At 41.8% G+C, this 24,096-nt stretch overlaps 2 protein-coding genes across 2 annotated transcripts in view; both read left to right on the top strand.

Annotated features, from left to right (window-relative positions):
- Window positions 1–709: 709 nt before the first annotated feature.
- SAMM50 (SAMM50 sorting and assembly machinery component) lies at window positions 710–20,576 on the top strand. The gene is made up of 15 exons (XM_038154587.1): window positions 710–870; window positions 2,980–3,090; window positions 4,121–4,222; window positions 4,695–4,782; window positions 5,335–5,441; window positions 7,327–7,457; window positions 7,651–7,738; window positions 8,224–8,352; window positions 8,978–9,049; window positions 10,131–10,217; window positions 11,519–11,589; window positions 11,999–12,066; window positions 12,919–13,065; window positions 14,162–14,303; window positions 15,055–20,576. The coding sequence occupies exons 1-15, from the start codon at window positions 850–852 to the stop codon at window positions 15,098–15,100; spliced, it is 1,410 nt and encodes a 469-aa protein (XP_038010515.1). The 5' UTR covers window positions 710–849; the 3' UTR covers window positions 15,101–20,576.
- A 1,193-nt stretch (window positions 20,577–21,769) lies between these two features.
- PARVB (parvin beta) overlaps window positions 21,770–24,096 on the top strand; it is a 54,118-nt gene continuing 51,791 nt past the window's right edge. Inside the window, exon 1 of the mRNA XM_038154364.1 lies at window positions 21,770–22,100. Within this exon, the coding sequence (XP_038010292.1) occupies window positions 21,986–22,100 (115 nt within the window). The 5' untranslated portion in view covers window positions 21,770–21,985. The remainder of the gene's footprint in view (window positions 22,101–24,096) is intronic.

Genomic DNA, 24,096 nt, shown 5'->3' with positions numbered 1-24,096 from the left:
ATATAAATATGATAATAAAAACATATTAAATAATTTGTTCTATGAATAATAGATGCATTAAAATATTTATTTATATTTAATATAGGTATTAAAACATAAAATAAATCAGTAATGTAAATTGTAACTAATATATAATAACTATATTGTCTATAAATATATATTACAAATATAAAAATGAAATAGAGACATACCTAGGATAACAATTTAATGCAATGTAAAACAGTATTAGTAATAACAATGATAATAATAATTATAATTGCAATAACAATAATTTAAAGTAATTTGAAACACAAGCTTTCAGTTTCAAGTGCCCAATCTGCTTCCATGGTTTGGGGCGAATCCTATGGGTTTGGGATGAAACACATGCGTTTGAGGTGAATCCTGTCAGTTTCAGCTGACACAAGTGGGTTTGGGGTGAAACAAACACTTGAGTTTGGGGTGAACTCATGGGTTCAGGGTGAAACAAACACGTGGGTTTGGGTGAATTCCCTGTGTTTGAGGTGAATGCCCCGGGTTTGGGCTGAATTCCCGGGTATGGGGTGAATTCCCCGAGTTTGAGATGAACCCCCCGGGTTTGGGATTAACTCCGCGGGTTTAGGGTAAATTCCCGGGGTTTCGGGTAAATCCCGCGGGTTTAGGGTAAAATCCCGCGGGTTTAGGGTAAATTCCCGGGTTTCGGTGACCCCCGGGCCGCGGGAAGCGCTCCCCGGCCACGCCCTTTCCGCCATTCCGGCCAATGGGCGCCGGGCGGAGTCGCCTGTCATGGCCGCCTCCGCCCTGCGGCCCTGAGCGCCCCGACTCCGCCGGAGCCGCCGAGGCCGCGCCTGCATCGCCGCCGCCGCCGCCGCCATGGGCACCGTGCACGCCCGAGTGAGCGCGGGGGCCCTGGAGATCGGCTGGGGTGGGACCTGCCAGGGGTGGCACCCGGGCAGCCGCCCCGGACCCGCCCGAAGGTCGCAGGGCCCCGCGCTCTTCGCTGCGACCTTCGGCCGCGCACGGCGCGGCCGCGGCCGGGAGCGGGGCTGGGGCAGGGGCTGCGATCGGGGGCCGTGTCCCGCCTCAGTCGCTCCGCGCCTCAGAGCCCGGCGATTGTTGCACAGTCGGGCTGCGGCAGAGAGAAGGGGTCGGTGCCTGTACCGGTGCTCGGAGGCACCTTCCCTTCTCAGCTTATTTCTGGGTGTTTTATAGAATCATTGATACTGGCGGCTTGGAAGCACCTTTATGGTCGTGTGCTGACACGTCCCCGCTGCCATGGGCAGAGACACCTTTCAGTATCTCAGGCTGCTCCAAGGCCCATCCAGCCTGGCCTTGAATACTCCAGTGATGGAGCAGCCACAGCTGCTCTGGCCAACCTGTGCCAGAGCCTCAGCATCCTCACAAAAGAGATAAATTTCTTACTAATTTCCTCCGTATAGAATACCTGGGTCTTTTTCAGGTCTTTCCTGAGGTTTCCCCAGAGCTGACCTCCCAAGGGGTGAGCTGGTAAGAATGAGGCTGGGGAAATGAAAACAGAATAAAACCGACCCAAACCAAACAAAACCCAAAACCAAGCAACTGAAAAAACAGTACAAAGAGAAGCGCCCTTGGTGAGACTTGGAGGCTGGAGCATTGCATTGCTTGGAGAGGGCTGAGGGGGCCTCACATGCCTGAAATCATCGTGAATAGATGCACAAATCTCCAAATCCATCTACCAGTGCTTAAAGAAGAAACATAGAGGTCTAAGTGTTCAGTTTTAAGGCTGAAGAACAGTTACAGGGAGCTGCTTCCAGTTAAGGCTCTAGAGTGTGCTCTTCAGTGCAGCCAGGACAAGGGTGAGAGATGCAGAAATCTTGACTCCATGTTTCAGAAGACTGGTTTATATTATATTATGATATATATTATATTAAAAATGCCGCACTAAAACTATACTAAAAGAACAGAGAGAAAGATGCATCGGAATGTGCAACAAGAATAGAAAGGAATGAATAACAAAGGCTTGTGACTCCCAGAGAGTCTGCCTCCTTGATTGGTTATTAAGTAGAAATATCTCACATTGACCAATCAAGGAAGCACCTGTTGCATTCCACACTAGCAAATAATAATTGTTTACATCTTGAAGCAGCAGCCCCTCAGCTTCTCAGGAGAAGAAAATCCTGACAAAAGGATTTTCATAAAATATAATGGCTAGAGTATGTAAATACTGTGACTAATGTAATTTCTGTTTCAAGATTTTTTGCTTGCATTCTCTGTTTTATGTCCATCTGTGGTGTGAACTGCTAGACAATTTTGTGTGGATACAGAGTGTTCACACTTGTCTGAAATCTGTGGCAGTGGTAGAAGCTTCTGTCTTCCTTTTAACTGGATTTTGATATGCAACAGCAATTTACTATTCAGGAAAGCAGCTATTCTGATAAGTCTTCTTTTAGGACTCTTTCAGGTATAATAAGTAAAGCCATGCTGTGTTTCATTAAATTGTTTGGCTCTGATGGTCAGAACCTGAGGTTCTTGAGGCGTATTTGAAAAGAATAAGGCTTAAAATAAAAGAAATACTGACATATAGAGGCAAATAAATACATGCAAAGCAAACTAACATTCTGAGAACACCCTTTTTATTTTATTGTTTGGCATTCATAGTTTTCTGCTTCCTAAAACCCAAAATAGAGTACTGAAGCCTGAGCTTTTAGATTTTTTTAAGAATTTGGAATTCATCTTTTTACACAAGGATCCTGTCTTAAAACTTAAGGCTATTTTTTGGAAGAATGCAGAGTATTTTTCAGAAATCATTCAACATGGAAGCTATTCAGCTTTCATTAGAAATTTCAGCAAGCAGGTAGGTGTCACGTGTTCTGGTAATGCCTTTCATTTTAGTTCTCTTTTGCTTTTTTTCACTTAGGATTGGATGAGCACACTGTTGAGAACCACGGGTTTTTCTCATTTACAAAAGACACTAATCACAAATCTGTGTACCCTATTAAATGCTGTTTTCTCTAATGCTTTCAGAGTTTGGAGCCTCTTCCAATGGCTGGGCCAGACTTTGGTGCCTTGGGAGAGGAAGCTGAACTGGTTGAAGTTGAACCTGAGAGCAAGCAGGAAATTCTTGAAAACAAAGATGTAAGTGCCTGAGCAACATCCTGAGTTTTTTGGAGAGCATTTTTTTTCAGCAATTGGCAGTAATAGAAGGTTGCTGTTATTTTTGCTGTTATATTATACATGAATACAGAGAGTCATACGGATATTTCTGATAGAGTTATTATAATTTGCATAGTCTCTTTTACAAATTCTGGTATAGAATAATAGAATTGTTTAGGTTGGAAAAGACCTCTATGGTCACAGAGTCTTAGCTGTTAACCCAGCACTGCCAAGTCCCAGCACTAACCATGTCCCAAGTGCCACATCCACATGGTTTTTAATCCCCCCAGGGGTGGTGACTGCCTTCCAATCCTTGACAACTATTTGAAGCAGATTTTTTTTTTGGCATTTACCCCTAAAATTATAATTCACTGAAAAGATTGGAAAAGTAAGGGAAATGCAATCACTGGACTCCATTTTTACTGGGTAATGTGGAAGGTGCTGTGATTTTTACAGTAAAATTGTCTCAGGTGATTACCAAAATGAAAGTATAAAACCTCATAATGGGAGTGATTTTCAGCTGCATTTCCAACTGCACTGCTTCTGTGGTATCGACGATTTTAACAGAGTTTAAATATTTGTGGCTTGTACACTTGTTTGATTTTCTTATTTTAATTCTTTGCTTGTGTGTAGCTGATAAAAGAAGTAGCAAATAACTATGACTAACTACATAATTCTGTCTTATGTACTTATTACTTGTGTGATTTCTGCAGTTGCTTCTTTGTCCATACAACATTTATAACTAAAACCCCAGCAGCTGCAGTCTGTCAGTGTTTCTTCTGTTACAACCAGTGTTAGCTTTGGTGTTAGAGGTCTCTTTTCTTTCATTTTTGTCTTATGGGAACAATGTCCCAGAATCTTAGAAAGCAGTCATTTCTGATGATGTAGGTTAGCAGGAATTAGCCCTAGGAATCATCAAGGTTTCTCACAGTAATTTTTTTGAATTGGTGACCTTGATCCTCATTATTAAATGCAAATCCAGTACTTGTGTGTAAAGATTTGTTGTGTTTAGGTGGTAGTTCAGCATGTGCACTTCGATGGACTTGGAAGGACCAAAGATGACATCATCATGTATGAAATCTCCGATGTTTTCAAGGCAAAAAATCTCATTGATGTAAGTGTTGCAGCGAATAACAGACTTGCTGTTTAAAAACGAATAAAATTTTTTTTTCTCTTTTTTCTCCTTTGGGCAACTCCTTTCAGACATGGGGCAACTCTGTCAAGAACAGGGGCCCCCTAAATAAGTTGCAGCTACTGGAACCTATTTGAATAACTGTTTTAACTCTTAAAGTAATTAGGAAGCAAATTAACAAAAAGTAAGAAGGTGTTGAGCCAGATGCTCTGGGTTTAAATTATTTCTGCAGATGCAAGTGTTAAAAGTGGTTGTATTGTGTTTTGAAGGTGCACATTGTATCTTTATATACAAAATCTGTGAATATTTTACAACTTAGCTGCATTTTAACTAATTTATCCTCCTCATTTTTTTGTTAACCTGAAAGACTCGAAGGGACTAGATTATCTTGAAAGCCCCTTCCATCCCAAATATCCTCTGATTCTATGACTGAGCTACTTTTCTCATGCTGTAGGTGATGAGGAAATCACATGAAGCTCGTGAGAAGTTGCTTCGTCTTGGAATCTTTAGGCAGGTGGATGTTCTGATTGATACTTGTCAAGGTGTGTATTCCCTCATTTATCCTCACCTTTATTCTCATATACTCATACCTGTAATGTATATTTCCCTGTGTAATAGGTTGAATATTTTTTGTATGTGTAACTTAGTCTTGTATACCTTTATATATATTTTACATGAATAGGTGGGTATGCTATGGATGCAAATGTATCTACATCAGTTACCCCTATGGAGGAAATCTATTTGCATGTGTTTGCATATATGTGTATGTCCATGAGTGAATTTTCAGCACTTATAATAATTACAGTAAGCTTTCCTTAATCCACAGTTTCAAGGAACATGTGAGGGAAAGCTTGAAAGTGTGTCTTGTACTTGTATTGCACATCACATTGACATGAAATGATTAAAGCCAGTAATCCTATGATTGAGTCAAATTCTGCACTCACATCCAAACATCCTTTTCTCAAGCCATTTCCCTTTGTAACTTGGACTTTTATTATGCCTTAACTCAGTTTTCAAATAATTCAAGTAACCTTCTGTCTGCAATTTTTAAAATACCTCTTTAGAGATAACATGCACTTCATTTATTTCTTTAGGAGATGATGCCCTTCCAAATGGTTTAGATGTGACCTTTGAGGTAACCGAATTGAGAAGGTTAACTGGGAGCTATAACACCATGGTTGGCAATAATGAAGGCAGCATGGTATGGATTACTTCAAATTATTAGTAATGCCTTTTGATAGTCCTCTTACCTTCAGTTTCAAGCCTAGCTAGGAACTCGGTGATCCAGTCTTGATCCAGCCTTACTAAGACTTTGTCAGGCCTTTGTGGCAGGCTTTCATTCAGCAAAAGCCTATTTTTTGCAGGGGGACAATGCTGTAGCTTCCAGCTCAGCATGTTAGTTTTTTAATTCTTGGAACTTCTTGAATTATTTCTTGCTATTATTTAAGATGTTTCATCTACTGGAGAGATTAGTAAGGAATTTGGCATTTTGTTTCTATGAGATATACTTGAAGTATTTTTCTTCTCAGTCAAAATGCTTTATATTTGACTTAAAATTTTTTCTTGTTTTTCTCCTTTAGCCTGGTATTAATTATTCTGAGCTGTAGGTTTTTGTGAATTCTACAAACTTTGGAACTTGTTTTCATATGACTCAATTAAGGATGCATCAGATTAAAATATTGTATGAATAATATTTGCCAATTGCCCCAGGAAGTACCGGCTGTACTGCTGGTCTGTCAGTGTGCTTTTACCAGAAGTGCTGCTGTGAGCAAGTTGTGCTTTCAGGCGCTCATTCTGCACCCTTTTTGCCTTCTCACTTGTAAAGGGCAGCTGTGCCTGGGGCTGGTGGATAAGCCAGATCAAGGGGCTCATCCTTTTCCTCTTAGGGGTATTTTTAACCTGGATAAGATCTCACATGACTCAGGTGATGGTGTTTTGCATGTGCAAGGAGAGTTGGAACTGGGTGAGTTGAGAGCTGCTTATGCAGCTCCACTGCCAGGAGCCAGGTCCACGGTGTTGTGGCCTGAAGGAAACCAGCAGGGAATCCTGCCTGTTGCTTCCAGTGCTGCTCAGAACTGACTGAAAGCTGCTTGGGTTTCTCTTTTTGTGCTCAGCTTCCTCCTCTGTTTGATTTTAATTTATCACAGAGAAGTAAAACTTGTGAATGCTCTAAAAGCATGACTTGTATACACTGATATTTGCAACCTAGATTATGTTTCCTTAAGAGTTGAATAGCTTTATTTATTCTAATCCCTTAAATTCAGCTGAAGCTTATACATCTAGTACTTCATACTAAAAGCCTTTTCTTCTTATGGCATAATAACCATCATAAAGCTCAGGTTACTGGTTTGCTTTCAACAACTGTCAGATAAAGGCAGTCAGGATTTGGGAGTTTTTTAGCATTCTTTTCCAGCAGAACACATGACAGTAGTACTGTGGTAGTGTCTGTGTTGGGAGGAAACCTGCTCCATCTTTTCTGTCAGAAGGCCAAGAGCTGCCTGAAGGATGCAAGGAATTTGTGTCAGAATAGGCAAAACTTTTCCAGTAGTTTCTGGTGAATTGTAGAATTGTTATGCATCTTGGTGCTCCAAACAAAACTACAGGGAAGTGGCTCCATAGTGATAATTTTCCCTTGCTTTGGTTCTGATGAACCTTCCCTGACAGGGATTTTTTTCTGAGGATCAGTGGGAGAATCTGCAGTTGCAAAGCAGCTGCTTGTTGTGCAGATTTGTTCTCCAGGGCTTTTAGACAGGCTTGGAGATTTTGCTGGAAGTTATATCAGTACTGATAGCTCAGTGAGAGTGCAGATAAGTCAGCAGCTACTAAACAGCAAGAAAAGTTGGATGTTTGATTGTAACTTGCACTGTTGGCTTTTGCTGCCAGTGCAGAGAGAAAACTAATTGAGAAACAAAACCACATTCAGTTACAAGTATTTTTAAGTATCCTAATTTCTAATTCTCATGATCTCCCTGTCTTCAGCATATGATTTAGATGCAAGACAGCAAACAATATAAAATGTTATGGTATGGGGAGGTTTTTGTTTGTTTGTCTAGTGTTTTGGGGGTTTTTTTACTTATTTTCTGTAGGTGCTTGGGCTGAAGTTCCCAAATCTCCTTGGACGTGCCGAAAAGGTGACCTTCCAGTTTTCCTATGGAACAAAAGAAACTTCATATGGCTTGTCCTTCTTCAAACCACGGCCTGGAAACTTTGAAAAAAAGTAGGGGATGTGTTTTTTGCTACTTCTTTTTTTAGTGAAGGAATATAAAACAATTAAAAGAGCTTTCCTTGTGTAAAAATTACATTTATTCTTTTCTGATGTAGCAGAGCTGGTTTCTTAAATTTTTGTAGTTATTCAGAGCTGTACCTTAAATAGTTTACCTTTCAAACCTGATTGTAATGTTGTGTTTCAGTTTTTCAGTTAATGTATACAAAGTAACTGGACAGTTCCCTTGGAGCTCTCTTCGAGAAACAGACAGAGGAATATCAACTGAATATAATGTGAGTGTAGCACAAGTGTAACACCTGCTTCATTTACATTTCAGTTGGGCTCTTGGAAATACTTGTTTTACTTTTTGAATAATTGAATCACTCATGCATAGGGCTGACTTGTCTTTATTTGAAAGAGATCAGTGATTTGAAAATGGGAGAGGTCATGCATCTTGGATTTTTTTTTACAGTTCAGTCTCATTTTGGCCGTATAAAAATGCTAGTATGTTTTTCTTCAATTTTTTAAAAATTATCATTTCAGAGAGGCAGCTGACTGCCTCATTTAATGTATCAACCCAATTCAAGATATTTTTCATTTGGAATGGATTAATTAGTGTGCATCTAACTCTCTTGGCTGGAGCAGAATTAGCCTAACTCTGAAATGGAAAAGGGTTTCTCTCTGTTTCAAGAAGTTTGGGAAGAAAGCCATGGACTCAAATATAAAAAATATTTATTTTAATTTTGTAACAATTGTTTTAATGAATTCTTTATTGTAGTTTCCCATCTGGAAGACTAATCACACAGTGAAGTGGGAAGTTGTGTGGAGAGAGCTTGGCTGCCTTGCTAGAACAGCATCCTTTTCAGTTCGAGAGGAAAGTGGACACTCTCTAAAATCTTCTCTCTCTGTAAGGCTTTTTCATTATAATATTTTAAAAACACATGGCTTTGAGTCATCTCATACTTAGGAATGTGTTTTCCTTCAGACATCTTTTGCTGTGTTTGGTCATTGCCGTGGAGTAATCCAGGAGGCCCAAAGGGAGAACAGGGAATTAAGAGAATTATAGTTGACTGTTAGGCTTTGGCTTGTTCTCCCTCTGTCTCACCTGCCATCTCTTTTGCAGAATTGCTTTGTTTTGTAGCAGACAGGAAGAGTAAATTTCCTCATCCTAAGCCTTTTGTAAAAGTTCTCCCTGATGCCAGCTTCTGGTCACTTGCCATCTTTCACTTACAGCTTACAAACTGTAGGAGATAAGCTCTTTGCAGATTGGTGGACTGCAGTTGGACTGCTGCTGTTTCTGGTGTGTGCCATGGGCAGAAAATATAAACGTTTGCATTTCATGTGGCCTGTAAATGTCAAAACAAAGCCAGTCTATAGGAATATTGTTCTCAAATCCATGTAGCTACACTAATCTTAGCTGGAGCTGTGCTTGTCTTCCACTGTTTGCACAGTTTTGGAAGGAAAATAATGCTGTCACTCTGAGGCATTCAACAGATATGACAACATAACCCAAATTTTTTTCTTCTTTTCAGCATGCCATGGTAATTGATTCCCGGAACTCCTCAATCTTGCCAAAACGAGGTGCTTTGCTGAAAATTAATCAGGTAGCTTTAAATCACATGTTCTATTATTGGAGTTTATCTCTGTGTTCAAATAAGTCTTAATTTATCTAATTGATGTTTATGTTAAAAAGTCTAAAGTTAGAAATAAATCTAAAATTGACTAGCAGACAATGCAGACTGGTAATTACCTTTTCTGTTTACCCAGTGTGCCTTTTAAAATCTTGAACTTTTTTTATGGTGGAAAATTTTCATTTGTATGCCATTAGTCAAAGAGCACAGCTTCTCCATCAGCATTAAATTATTTATTAGCTGAGAGACACTATCCCTGACAGTATTTACACTACACTTTTAGTGGGTATTAATTTGCCCTTCTTTTTTTTTAACAATGTCACGCACAGATTGCCAGGCTGCAGTCCTGTTGGTACTTACATAATTTCGAAGTCTGAGAGTTAAAAATGAAAGACTGGGTAAAAATCACTTTCCAAGGCATATGCATGTATCATTTTGGCTGAGAAAATGCTTGTCCGTCTTGTTACAGTTGGGGTCTTTCTAAAAGTTGGCTTTTCTGCTGTGTATGTAATACTTCCGAAGCATTAATTTCTCTAGTACTTTAGAGGCAGATTTGAAATGCCACTGGAACTAAAAGTAAGCAGTAGTGGAGTGTTGCGAGTGAGAAAAGTGGTTGTAATTCAGGGTTTAGGTAAAGTGTAATTTATTAGATCCTGCCTCTAACACTGAGTTCAGTCACTTCATGAGAGCTGAAAGTAATAAATTGTGTCATGCCCTTCTTCACCAGATAAAATCTTCTCAGATATGGGAAAACACAGTCTTGACTTTGAATGCTGCATTTTCCAGCTCCATTCTATCTTACCTTCATTTACAAAATGGGTTGGAAAGCAGTAGTTTGGTTTAATATTTGGAAAAGAAAAAAATGCAGCTCATTATTCTGAGGCTCAGAGGTTCATGCATGGCTCAGTCCAAAAATCAGCTGCCTCACCATGCCAGTGTTTCTGTATTTCTTGTAAAGAAAAATACTACCTGTGCTGATGCAGACATGCTGAACTTCTAGAGAAAAGAAACATAAAATATCTGTTGCAACTTCCATAAATTTATGTCTTTGCAGGAGTTGGCTGGCTATACAGGTGGAGATGTGAGCTTTCTGAAAGAGGATTTTGAATTTCAGTTGAATAAGCAACTTTTCTGGGATTCGGTAAACTTTTTAAAGATATTTTAGTAATTGACCTGAAGTTTTTCTGGGGCTATTAAACCTATGTCTTATGATTATTTTCCACTATGTATTAGGAAAAAGATTGTGAAAAATGGCTGGAGTAGATAACTTGATTCTGTTTTCTGGAAAATGGACTATCTGTATTTTTAACTTTATGTTCCTGCTGTGCACAATCACTTGAAAAGTGGGAATTTTGGAGAGAACTTGTTTCACAGTTAACCATAAGAATGATTTTCCTTCCACAAGTGATGTTGGTCATGTCAGTTCTCTGTCATCTTCCTTAGGAGGGATTTTTCAAAAACCTTGGAAGTTTTTGAAAAACTTAGAAGTTTTAAACCTTCATGAATATTCTGTATAATCTTGGTTTAATTTCCTTTTTAATTGAAATGTTGAATATATAACTGTTCATCTTGATCATAGCATGTAATTGTTTCTTGTGTATAAGATTATTGGGAAAAAAATGGGAAGGCTGATTTCAACAGCATTGATTTAGTATTAGGTGGAAATAGGATTTTGAATTGAAATACTGAAAAACTGTAATAAGAATTTCAGCATATCCCAGGAGTATTTCTAACAGAATTTAGAAAGAAGTTTTTTATCACATGGAGGTAGTGCAATAAATTCTTCTCAGAGCTGAATGGGGAATTAAACAGCAACTTGCATCATGAAGATTTAAAAGTCAGGGGTTACAATAATTTCTATCCCAAAGGTATTCACAATAGATGTCACTGTCTATTAGTGACACCTGGCACATAGACAGCAAGCAAATGATTAAATCTATTTATTTCAGTGACTTGAATTGCAAGAATTACTTTTTATAGATAAAGAATAACTCTGTAGTTTATTTGATGTCAGAAAGTGGTTTCATGTCATTATGAGGTTAATTTACAGACAGGTTATAATTTTACATTTTTGGCAGCTGCTTGTTGCACTCAGTCTCCTGTGGGTTTCAAATTGCCAGGAATAATTGATGGCAGCAGTGTTGTCTTAATTCAAGACATGAAAATTCTCAAGACAAGAGGTGCTGGATGAGGTTGAGTGCTCCCTTAAGCTGTTGTGGAAGTAGCATATGATTCAAATGTGCTATATTGACATTTTCAAGGCACAGCACTGCATAAAAGAAAGAGGGCAGCAGCCATCAAGAGTTTCCTGAAAATCCTGTTGCAAATCTGACATACAGGGTGTGATATCCACAGGATATGAACAGCTATAACTCTGGGAGACTGATGGGAGCTCTGCCTGAGGAATAAGTACTAATAAACAACTTGTTTTTCTCTCCAAAGGTTGTTTCAGCATCATTCTGGGGTGGAATGCTGGTACCTATTGGAGACAAGCCATCCAGTATAGCTGACAGGCAAGTTTTTTAAATGTTTGGGAGTTTTTCTCCAGTCAACAGAGGTATTGTATATAGAAAACTCTGCACAAGAGAAAAACAGTAGTAGTTCTGAGGAGAATAAAATGTTTGTAGTTAGCTGTAATTGCATGTTCATACTCAAGCCATTTTCATATTGGGCTGGTAAAAATTTATAAATTGCTCTGTAGTAGCTCTGCCTGCCCATATTTATGGTTGCAAAATGGTATTTACCTCCTGCAAAATTCTGTAACAGGCATAGGTTTATTCAGACACAAAGCCATATTGTGACTCTGTTCACTCTGTAGCAAATTTTGCCTTTTAATGCTGGTGTTTAAAGATCACATTACTAAACCAGTTACAATGTCACCTTTAACTGAAGCATTAATTTAAATTTATCTGTATTCACTAGGTTTTACCTTGGTGGACCAACAAGTGTGCGTGGATTCAGTATGTACAGCATTGGACCCCAGAGTGAAGGTCTGATACTTTTAAGTCCCCCTCCTCTGACAATACTGTAAATATTAGTGTATCATAGAGAGTCCTTAAACTTTGTATAATCTAAAATAATTACACTCATTCTCTACTTTTGAGAAGTGTTATGGCTTTGATATGTTGTTTACAGATCAGTTCACAATGGGATAAAGCCACGTAGTTCATAGTTAAGCTGTGATTAATTACTAAATTTTTAAACCGTGCGTGTGTGTGTGTGTGTGTGTGTGTGTGTGTGTGTGTGTTCAAACTTGCACACTTCCAGCATGTCATTTTAATTAGTAAGCAACCTTCAAGCTGGAAAAGTTCCCAAAACATAGTTATAGCAACAGTTTGTTTGATACAGCCTATGTTCAGGTAGCTTAGGGGAAAGATAATCTGCTCAGCAGAGGTATTTGGAGTTCCAGGAGCTTCCTCAGTTCTGTTCCTTACTCTGCTGTTATCAGTGGATTCAATATCCTGGTCTATTTTGAAATTAATAGCTCAATTGTATCAATTGCCCATTTTTATTACCAAGGCAAATATTGCAAAGGTGGCCAGGAGGTAGTTCTGATGAACTGTCATGCCTCAGGCTGTTCTGGTGAGGGAAGGAAGAAATATGTACTTCCCTTGGAAGGTTTAAAGAAATGTGGAAGTTCTAATTTTTCAAACTAATAGTAGTGAGTTTGGAGCGAGTTGGAAGCAAATGGGAAGAGTTGTAAAGGGTAGAAGTGGAATGTAAACTCACGGAATGTAAAACAACTTATGGATGTGTTTTTGAACATTTAACAAGTGATTCCTTTAATATGTTCCACAGTAAATTAAAATTAAAATGTTTATTCCAACATTTTTCCCAAACAGGTGATTATTTGGGAGGAGAAGCCTACTGGGCTGGAGGGTTGCATCTCTACACCCCTCTCCCTTTCCGGCCTGGTCGCGGAGGGTTTGGAGACCTTTTCCGAACACATTTCTTCCTTAATGCTGGAAATCTTTGCAATCTCAACTATGGTAAGACTCATCAGAATAAAAAACCCCTCTTCTCTTCATATAAAAGCAAAACAGAGTTGTTCTCTGTGTGTTCACTCAGAGGCACTTTGTTTACTGCATATATTTTGGTGCCTGTCAAAAACCTGCTGCTTTTAACTTGTATATTTGACAGATTGCCAGTAGTTTATTTAGCTCTCTCCATTATTTCCAGCACAACTTGTAGGAAAGAGAGCCAGGAAGGTAATGGTAGTGTCTGTGAACAGGTGATGTTTGCAGACCAGTGTGTAACTAACACTTGCTCTCTTACACCATTCTGAAGGGAGAATGAAAGATGATGTTTTAGTGGGATTCTGGTGTTTACTGGAATGAACTAAAGAAAAAGTGGTGGCATTAAATGAGGGTGTGGTAGCTGATGGGACTCTTTTTGCTCCCATCCCTAACTCTGTCCAGGATACATTTCAGTGTATTAATGTATGACTCTTCAATATGATTTCAGTCAGTTTTAGAATATAGTGATATTTGATGTATGTCTCACTTGATGTAAGAAAGGTGACATCCATATGGGAGGGAGATAATTCAATCAACTTAAAAATAGTGGAGACCCACTAAGTCATAGAATAGAGTCCCAGAATGGTTTGGGTTGAAAGGGACCTTAAAGTTCATCTTGTTCTCCTGCCTGCCATGGGCAGGAACACCTTCCACTATCCCAAGTTCCTGCAAGCTACATCCAGCCGGGCCTTGGACAGTTCCAGGGATGGGGCAGCCACAGCTTCTCTGGGCAGCCTGTTCCGGGGCCTCAGCACCCTCACACGGAAGAATTTTTTTTCTCATATCAAATCTAACCCTCCTCTCTGTCAGTGTGAAGCCATTCCCCCTTGTTCTGTCACTCCAGGCTCTTGTCACTTAGTCTCTCTCAATTTTTCCTGTGGGCTCCCTTCAGGTACTGGAAGAGAGCAGTAAAGACATTGAAGTCTTTAATACTCATTTCCTCCTTCTTGCTAGTAGGTGCCCTATAGTGGGACATAGAGACCAGCCAACAATCCAGCTGAAATCACAGTATTTTTATTCTAGTTCTGCTCTGTTGCTGTGCTGCTCATCTATTGGTGTTTGACTGCAGGTGATGGTCCCAGGGCACACCTGCAAAGGCTGGCAGAGTGCATCCGCTGGTCCTACGGCATGGGAATAGTGCTGCGCCTGGGAAACATCGCCAGGCTCGAGCTCAACTACTGCTTCCCCATGGGAGTACAGGCTGGAGACAGGTTGGTTTCGTACACCAGCTTCTGCAGAGGTTCCTGCACTCCTGTCTGCTTTCTCAGAGAGTTGTGCTGTTTGGGTTTGTTTAGTCCATACCAACAGAGACATCTTGGTGTTGCTTTCTCAGCCTGCTTTATTCACCTTGGTTGCACAGTTGGGTTAAGACTTTGCTTCCCAAGCACCACAGTTCATTTACCTTGAGAGCAGCTGTGGATATCTGCAAATAGCTGTGCAGCAGCTTCATTTCTTGTGGGGAAGTGATCACTCAAATAGATTGTGGGGTGTTCTTAAGCCTTCTAAACCCAAATGATTGGATAAATATCTCATTTGCTGTCTTTAATAAATACCTAGTTTAATGTCTTTGCTTGAAAAATGAAAATTAAGTTTATCTGTAAAGAGAAAAGAAGAACAAATTCATTTGTTAGCAACCAATTATCCTACATCAAGCAAATATTATAATATGCAAGAAAAAGCTTCAGGAGGCCTGTTCTTGTTTGTGAGTATTGTGTGAGATATCCAGTCTTTCATACAGGAGGAGGATTGTTTCTGTGGGCAATGTGAATGTATAGTAGCAATTTCAAAATTATGGGCTTTATTTGGAAATGTAAATGCTCCATATGGATGACAGATTGTCAAAGCATTTATTTTAAAAAACCATTGTCAGCTAAAACCTTTGGAATTTGGGGATTGGGAGAATAGATTTTCATTTCATTAGTAATTTATATATCACGTTGTTTATTGTTTGTTTCTTTTCAGGATATGTGATGGTGTTCAGTTTGGAGCAGGAATAAGATTTCTATAATACAGAATATTTTACATCATGGAATGAAATTGTGTTTTGGAGATGAAATCAAGACTATAACATAATTCAAAATGGTCCTTTTTCCTTGAAATGCAGATGCATAGCTGAGTGATTTACCTCTTGGACTCCAAAAGAAACTACATTAAATAATTATGCTCTAAAGGTTCATTGTACCTCTGATTCTTACCAAAGATGGGAGAGTGTTTGTAGAAGTCTATCTTACAGCTTTTAGTTGTTGGTTTTTACTTGAAGTATTAGAGTTGTGTCAGATATTGGTTCTTGGATATGGTTCATATCATTAGAGTTGTATTGGTCTGTACTGCCTTCCGTCCTCCAACCACAAGTCCTTGAAAAAGCTGTTACAAGTCAAAAATGATACAATTTTTATGGTTCTAAATGAATCAAAATGTTCTGATTTGAATATATTTCAGTTGTAAACCACCTCTGTTTAAATTGCTAAAATCTGAATTGCATACTGTAAAAATTCAAGTCATCTGTCTAGCATAGTAAATACTAAAATTATAATTTTGAAAGGTTCAGGGCTCTGAACTTTGAGTGTTTTAATGCTCTCAGCAAAGCTGTTGATTTATGTCTTGCAAAAGCAGCTTTTTGTAGCAGTTGCAAAAAGTGGCTCCAGACATACAAATGTGTGGAACTACCTGATTTCTCTTTGTGTCTTTCTCCTGACTTTGTGAGATGCTCATTTCATCTCCAAGCCACCTCTGACTTTATCACTTGGGGTATAATCCAGTTTATAAGGACAGACTTATTCACTACTTTGGTCCTAACATCTTTGGAGGGAGTTGCATACTGATTATTTTTATGTGTATCAACCCTGTGTGGTCATGCTGAGAGAATATGAACTTGGAGTGCACTTTCCCTGTATCTACATTCACTTTTTTTTTGTTGTTAAGTGTCGGCAGCTTTAAAATCACAATACAAAGAAGATTCTGGGGGAGCAGAACAGAAATACATGAGCTGTTAAACTTCTGATTTTTTTCTGCTCAGCTAAAGACATCTTTGGACATGCTGGTGCTCTGCTTGACTTTGCTGAATATGTCAGGACTGCCATGAAAGCTCATTCCCAGTCAAGTCAGCACTCAAACTCTACTCTTTTTAAAGAGAACACAGTTTTATACATTGGTTTAGCATTGGTATGTATTGCTGTTGGTGTAATACAGTAACTAAATCTGGTTTAGTTGATAATTCTCTAAAATATGAAGGCTACAAACTGGACTGTCTGGATTTGCAGAGCTCTGCTTGATTAAACATCCTTCCCCCTTATAAAGTAGCAGCACTAGGCTTACAGATGTTCAAAATGGTGTGACAGAAGGCAGCTGTTTCAAATAGCAAAATTTGATATAAAAAAACTTTTTCAGTGTGTTTATCTAACAGATACTGTAGCAAGTACATATTTAACCTGGCATTTTTGATGATTCTTTTGTTGTTATGAGATAAAATATGAAACTATGTCAACAATGTCAACAAATGTTACTAGTTTTTTTCCAACACTATGACATTTTGAAATATAAAAAATATTTTTGATGTGAATGTTTAGATACTAGGATACTGCTAGAGTTTTCTTATAGTAGTTCAAAGTTAGCTGCATTCTGCTGCCTTAAGAGTTCTTTTTTGTGCACACTGTGTTTACTCAAGGCTGCTCAAGTGCCGTACTTTATTATGACACAACACCTTAAGCTCAGCTGACTGTTTGAGAGGGCTCAGCAGTGTTCTGAGTTGAGCAGGCCTAGGGAGAGCCCCGAACTCAGTGTGCACACCACACACCAGCTAGGCCACAATGAAGTTTTGAGAGAGCTCTGTGAGCATCAAGGGAGGAATGGAAGAAACTGCTGAAGGCTGAAGAGATCTTTTGAGCACATCTTCTGTCAGACCTTGCTGTGCCACTCACCAGAGAATTGTCCAGTCAGATAACAAGAGCAAAAATCATGTTCCGTGAGGCTCCACCTGCATCACTGTTTTGCTACTGGCATTGCACTAGGTTGAAAAGTAACACTTTCTTATGCCATACCACAAGTGCACAAAAGCTATCCAGTACAGAATGTCTGAATTCCTCTGGAAGAAGCATCTGGATTATGTGATTGCTTCTATGGAATATTGTATGATTAATATATTTCCATTTAAATTTTGCTGCAGAGGCCCAGGTACTTAAAATGGATAAGGTAGAAATAAGAATCCAGTAAAAGCTGCCATAGTGTTCAGTGGGAGAGCTTTGGGCAGATCTGAATCCATGTTCTTCCTGATTGTGTTTCTGGCCAGAGCTGAAAGGATAAATGGAGTAAGGCCTGCAGTCAGAACTGTGATTCAGAAGCTTTGTGTTTGTTTAAATGGACAGTTTTGGATATCAGTTTACCTGTGGAGTAGTGAAGATGCTCTTGCTTTTCAGGCATGCCACTGTTAGGGACAGCAAGGTGGCAAGGAGTGTCCCCAAGCAGCACACCTGCTCATGGCCTCCTGATTTCATGTGAGCAGTGCTGAGGCTGTAGGTCCTACCAGGCTGGCAGAGTCCCTTCAGGTGTGGTCTTAATTCACTGCTTGCAGCCCTTTCTGGGGGCTGAGGGAGGCCTGGGAAGAAGAGGATTGTTCTGGGACAAGGTTTGAAGGGTCTCAGTGATGTGTCAGGGCAGCCACAAGCCTGGGAGAAGGTGGCAGTAGCATGTCAGAAGTATGGCAAATATTTCCATCACCACTTGTAGGACCGTGGGTGGTTTCCAGCTGTTCTGCTTATATAAAAAAGTTGAAATTGCTCTTTATATTTGGAAGATCTGGTGTTCTCAGGTGCTGTTAATGAGTAAGTTTCTAGGGGGCTTAAGTGAAGGTGGAAGAGGAAACTGGGAGGTTGTGAGGATGTAGGGGGCAGGTTTGCTGCCATATTAAGGCCATAACAGTATTTAATTTCAAAATATAAGCTTTAAAAATAAAGCTGACCTCAATAACACAGAAGCGTGCTTCCACATAAGTACCTTTGCTGGCACTCTGTGCCTTTTTTCACACAGATCTGGCTGCCAGTCTTTGCAGAGGTGTAGCAACTAAGGTTTAGTACTTCCTACCTTTGCAAAATACCTGCTGGTTTTGTCAGGCATTTGTGTAGAAACAACTGTCCCTGTTGTGCCCTTTGAGGGAGGTGTCCCAAGACTTTCCCATGTGTGATCAAACACGGAAAAGTGAGGGGAGGTCATGTTGGCTCTCCCTTCTCTGGGCTAGGTGAGCACTCACATGAAAAGGTATGAATTTTTACTGGGGTGTTACGAGGAAAGAAAACACCATGAGTCCTTTGTGGGACTATTAAGGAGTTGGTCAGATATCTCAAAGATTATCCAAAAGTTTGCATGGGAGAGCATAAAAATCCCAAAATTACAGAATTTGAGTGTACAATACACTTTGTTCTGCTATTCTTGTCTTGTTTTCAGGAGGGCTGGAACTTGCAGCCACAGCTTCAGTAGGAATCTTTTCCAGGAGAATTTTTGCACAGCTTCTCAACCATGGCAAACTTGTTGAGATAGTGGATGTGTGTTTTGTGAGAGCAGTGCTAAATCGCTGTTAGAAACTGCAATGCTGTTGAATGATTTTACTGTAATTGGGATGAGACATTGTGCTGAGCGTATCCTCTGTGCTTTCTTCTCTTGTTAAGCAAAAAACGCAATCCAGAGCCAACACATGCATGGGATAAATAGTCTTTGTAGAAGCTTTTCAGTTAAATAGAATTCATAATACAAGGTACTCTGAAGCAAATCAGTGGCATCAGTTAAGTGGTACATTCCTGCCTCAGTATTTAATAAATAACATTATTAACTCTGCACCCCCCCCCCCCCCCCCAAGAAAAACCCCAAACAACAAACCAAACCCAAACACCAGTAGTCACACCCCCAATCCAATTTCATTTGTCTGGCCGACCAGGAAGAAAAATTAACTGTGTCTAGTGTCTTTAAAGTTTATATCCAGTACAGGTCACCAATGATTTGCTGGTTTAAGAAGTGGCTGGGTTTGCCTTGCTTCAATATCTCATGAAGAGAGACCAATTATATACATTATATATTCAATGTCACTGTTATTTTGTGATATATCTAATAACAGTAACCTCAGGTGGTCTAAAATTTTGAAAGCAGTATAAAGTGCTATGAGGTTAAAATAAAGGAAGCAACACCTCTATCAAAAAGGTGAGCAATGTTAAAATGAGCAGATGTGGATTCAGACTTTTAAATGTTCAGCTAAATATTAAAGTAGCAGTTCAGTTCTGGAAATAAAAACAGATTTTAAACAAGGCTTAGTTTTTTAGTGTAATTCTCTCAAATTACATGTTTATGCTCTGGCAGTTTTTTAAATGAGAAAACACTCATTATTGGAATATTGAATATATTCTTCTAGAAATACATCGGAATCCCATCCCTAATGAGAGGAAGGTACCAGAGAGAATTTTCTGGCTGCAGAGGGCTGGTATTTGATTCATTATGGACAGTTTAAACCATGTAGCTGGGCTTGCTCTGAGCTGCAGGCTGCTGACTTGGTGCAGCAGCAGCAGTGTCCCTGTTAGTGGCCATTAGCCAGTTAAATCACTGCACACTAACACTGATCAAAGCAGTCATGGAAGCTCTTCATTTCCTGTTTAGAAGAGCCCTATTTGTTTGATGAGTCTTTAAAAGGCTCCAGGTTTTGTTCTGGTGTTTCTGAAGTGTAATTTGACTTTATGTTGCCATGGGCTCACCTGTCTCAAACAACTCCATCTCCTTTTTTCTTTGCAGTAGGCTGAATGCTTTTTCTACTTAGCTATATATTGAAGCATTTTATAAATAGATAGGACATCAAAGTCTGAGGTGAACGGATCCATCTGTGTGGCTTTATTTCAATTATTAAAAGACACTTTCTTTTAAGTGGTTAGATGTTGAGTGCTGCACTGGAGTCAGTGAAGTTTTATTTACCATTTGTTCCATGTGTGTAAATTAAGCAGTTTGCTTTCTCGCTCAAAGTTTGTACTCATACATTTTCTGATTGTAATTTCATTAAAAAAAAATCTGGTATGAGAACTGATTGATTTTTATGGGGCTTTTTTCCCCCAGAGATTGGATAAAATGCTTTTTCCACACTGCCTTAAAGCTAAATGTAATCTAAGACTTCAGTGTGAATTTTATGAAATGAAAATATTCACTCTAGTAGTCCTGTTGGAGATCAACATTAATGTGTGGGTTTTGTATGAATTCAAGGTATTGATGAACTGAAAACGGAGCTTGAACTTGTAAAAGGTCTCATGCGGCTTATGCCAGGAGAATGCAGTTGACGTCCTTGCTAATTATTTAATTTTGCAAAGTGGTTTTGTAACTGGTATTGATCCCACCCCTGGTAAATTCTCATTTGCAGTCTAAAAGCCTCTGCTACAGGCAACACACAGTTGTCACAGGAAATGAAATTTTTTTGCTGTTCCAAAGGAGAGTTTCAATAAAGTTCACAGAAGTGTGCACTGTCATTCAGAAGAGCCTTTCCAGCCTGGTCATATGTGCCCTCCACTTCCCTTCTGCTGGTACTTGCCATTGGGTGACTTCATGTGCAGTCACACTGGAAAGCTTGGGCTGCGTGATTTTGGTTTTTGTTGGGTTTTTCTTTTAGTTGCCAAAGTGACTGTAGAAAAGCAGCTGGAGGTGAGGGACAAGAGTGGGTCTGGGTGACAGAGGGGATTAGCTGGGGTTAAATCTCGAATGAAACTCAGAAAATTGTCTCTGCTACATTCTACTCTGGATGCGTCCTGCCTCTGTGTCAGGTCGAGCCTGCAAATCTGTCCCATATAAGCTGGGTGTGCAGCTCCTGAGCCAAGCTGTGTTGGTTTGAATGCGCTTCTTTGTTGGGGCAAGGGCTGCCGACAGGGACACTGCTCGCAGGAGCACAGACAAAGGTTATGTGTGACTTTGGGGACCCAGCAGTCCCGTTAAAATCAGTGGGATCACTTAAGGGGCTTAAACAGGACCAGGCCCTAACACTAAAAACTCCTCAGAACCTGTTTTTAGCGTGTATTCCACAACCCTCTATCATGCTGCTGTGAAATGATAAGAAATAAGAAACTCTCCCTGTGGGATCCCACCCCAGTGTCTGGTTTGGGGCGTTTCTGTGCACCACACCGTGCTGATGGCAGCAGCAATGCGGGGACACCTGGGAGGTGGTGGCTTGGCAAACACAGAGCCTACGGCCCCTTCTCCTCGATCCTCCCACAAAGGAGATGTCAGACCTGACCGGCCACATGCCAGGGGGAGAAGACAGGCTGGTCTGACAGAAGGGGCGCATGGCTGCAAAATTAGGCGGCACACCTGAATGAAGCCAGCAAGGAATTGCGGTGCCTCGACAAATGGCACATGCTGAGCGTTTGCCTCCAGTTGTGTCCAATTGTTGCAGAATGTGGATTATATAAAACTGTTCCTAAGAAAGGATGTCATTTCAAATTTGATCTTTGTGTACTTTCAAGCTTAACACCACTCTGGTCCGGCTGTGGTGGGGCCGGGGGTGCTGTTTTGCCACAATGCTTTTTACCTATTTTTCCTGGCACCTGCGTGGGTCCGGCGCACCAGGTGCTCCGGGGGAGGGGCCCGCCCGCCTGGCCGCAGGTGATGCTTGGGTGGGCTCGGTGCAGGCCCCCGGCACCCGGGGGTGTCGGAGGCTCGTCCCGCCCCCGCCTCCCTCGGACTTCCCGGCCGTGGCAGGGCGCTGTGGCTGCAGCGGCTCCCAGCCCGCTCCCAGTGCTGCGAGCGCATAGCGCGGGCTCGCCACGCTCGCTCGGGCGACTGATTCCCCACTGCCGGCCTTGGTTCAGCTCCGCGGGCCCCGCAGCCGCCGGGCGGGATCGGGCAGGGCCGGGCGGTCTCCCCTGGCGAGCCCCCGACAGAGCCGATGTCCGCCGCGCCCGTCCGGTCCCCCACGCTGCGGCCGCACAGGATGAAGAAAGAGGAGTCGTTCCTGGGCAAGCTCGGCGGGACCCTGGCCAGGAAGAAGAAAGCCAAGGAGGGTGAGTTCGCCGGCGCGGGGGAAGGAAGGAACGTGCTCGGGGCCGGCGTGACTCGCGGCCGCTCCGCCGTCCCGGCCCGCCCCATCCCATCCCACCCCGTCCCGTTCCTCCGCGGGAGGAGCAGCGGAGCCCCCGAGCCGCGCTTTGTTCGGCGGCCCCGCGGAGGGGCCGTGCCCGCCCCCGAGAGCCACAATGTGGCTGGGGACGGTCGTGGGGGGCGGCTGGAGCGATGGGGAGCGCCTGCAGGGATGGGGGAGACTGGAATGATGGGAGATGGATGGCAGCGATGGGGGGCGGCTGATAGCGGGGGAAGGCTGGCAGCGATGGGGGAGACTGAAGTGATGGAGGGCGGGACATCAGCTCATGTCGCATGTCCGGGAAGGTAAGCCCAGAACCCGTTTTGTGCTATAATATAAATTCCTGGTGACCAACGAGACTGTTGCTGTCGTTTCATTGTGGTCTGAGAGCTGAGGACGCCAGGGGGAATAGTTAAGTCCGCCCGCGTTTCATTCCAAGTCCGCTTCATCCATAGGCTTTATGTTGGTGTAGGCACTGTGCCCAGAGACTAGACACACCCATCCCACTCACCTCACTATGAAAGATTCCGCATGGGCACACAAAGTCCAGGCTGTACGAGTGTGTCCGTGTGGGATGTCACTGCTGGTGCTACCTAGGCAGGGACACAAGAGCCTTCCCTTCGCTGCAGAGAGCCTGGAGAAGCTCCCCAGCCTGACGCCAATGGACCAGCACCTACACTGGGGGGGCTCAGCCCCTGTTGCACACCCTCACCTGTGGCGTGGGCACATCTGTGAGGCGCCCCCGGAGCTGCCGGCCCTTGCCAGGGCTGTTCAGATAGCAGCATTGTTGCTGTTGAAAAAGGGAGGTGTCTCATTGCTGGACTTGATAAAACTAGCCCAGTCCTGAATGCTCAAAGTGTTCCCGTCCTCTGGGGATGGTGTGTGCTGTTCTCCCCAGCTTCCCCGACTCACCAGTACTGGCTTCTGTGGAGAAGCTGCGTCTGTGTTATCCCCAGACTCCTGGCACCTGCCAGCAGGAAATATGTGTATCCTCACCCTATGGCTTAACACAACTGTGACTTGATGGCTGGTTAAAACTGGCCTTGGTTTTGTCCTAGTGTCTGCTGTGTGTAGGGTGGGGATGTAATTCAAGTTTCAGCCTCCTTTCAGCTGGCTGTTGAGCATGTTTTGCCTATATTGAGTCTATGAATTGCCAGCAACATTCAGAAGACAGCTTTTTAATTTTTAAGACTACAATATTTGGCCTTGAAACCTGATTCAAGGAAATTGCTTCCCTTTCCTTCTGCTGCCTGTTTTGGTGTGGCTTACTGGTGTTTCCTTTGTTATCCATTTTTAATCAAGTTTCCCTGACGTGGTTCTACTGAGGAGCAGCACAAGCAGTTGTGCCTACCTGAGATGATCTCATTTGCTTCCAAAGGAAGATGGTGGAAAAAACTCACCTCTGGCAAGGAGGCCAAGCACGTGCTCCAAAAAAGTGCATGTCAAAGGTAGCTTCAAAGCTGAAACAAGTTGGCAGCTTCCCTTCTTAGGCATTTCAGCATCACTAAGCCATGTTCTTGAGGTGACCACTTCCAGCAGGGGCTACCTGCTGGTTTTGCTGAGTTTGCCTGTGGTTTTACCTACTTGTGTGGCCACAGCTCCTTGTGGCAATGGAAGGGCCTCTTTTGGTCGCTATGCCTGGTACTTAGTGGAGAACCACACCAAAGCCTCCCAACCTCGCTTCTGTTGGTGTGGTGGGGAGGAAGCTACAACACAAGGGGCAGCTTTTTGTGAGAGCATTCCTTCCAGTCTGAAATGCCACTGTCTGCAAGCCTGAGGAGCCACTGTTGTGACATTCCCTGGTGCTGCAGGGGCCCAGCCCCTTTGTTGTGACGGGAAATGGCTTTTTTCCCTTTGTGGAGCAGCTCTCCAGTAGAGGCTGTCCCAGCCATGCCTGTCCAGTGGGAGTGGGCCAAGGG

This window comes from Motacilla alba, chromosome 1A, assembly GCF_015832195.1.
Source record: "Motacilla alba alba isolate MOTALB_02 chromosome 1A, Motacilla_alba_V1.0_pri, whole genome shotgun sequence".
Classification (NCBI taxonomy): Eukaryota; Metazoa; Chordata; class Aves; order Passeriformes; family Motacillidae; genus Motacilla; species Motacilla alba.
The sequence above is the reverse complement of the archived record's forward strand: the minus strand, read 5'-3'. Positions and strand labels throughout refer to the sequence as shown.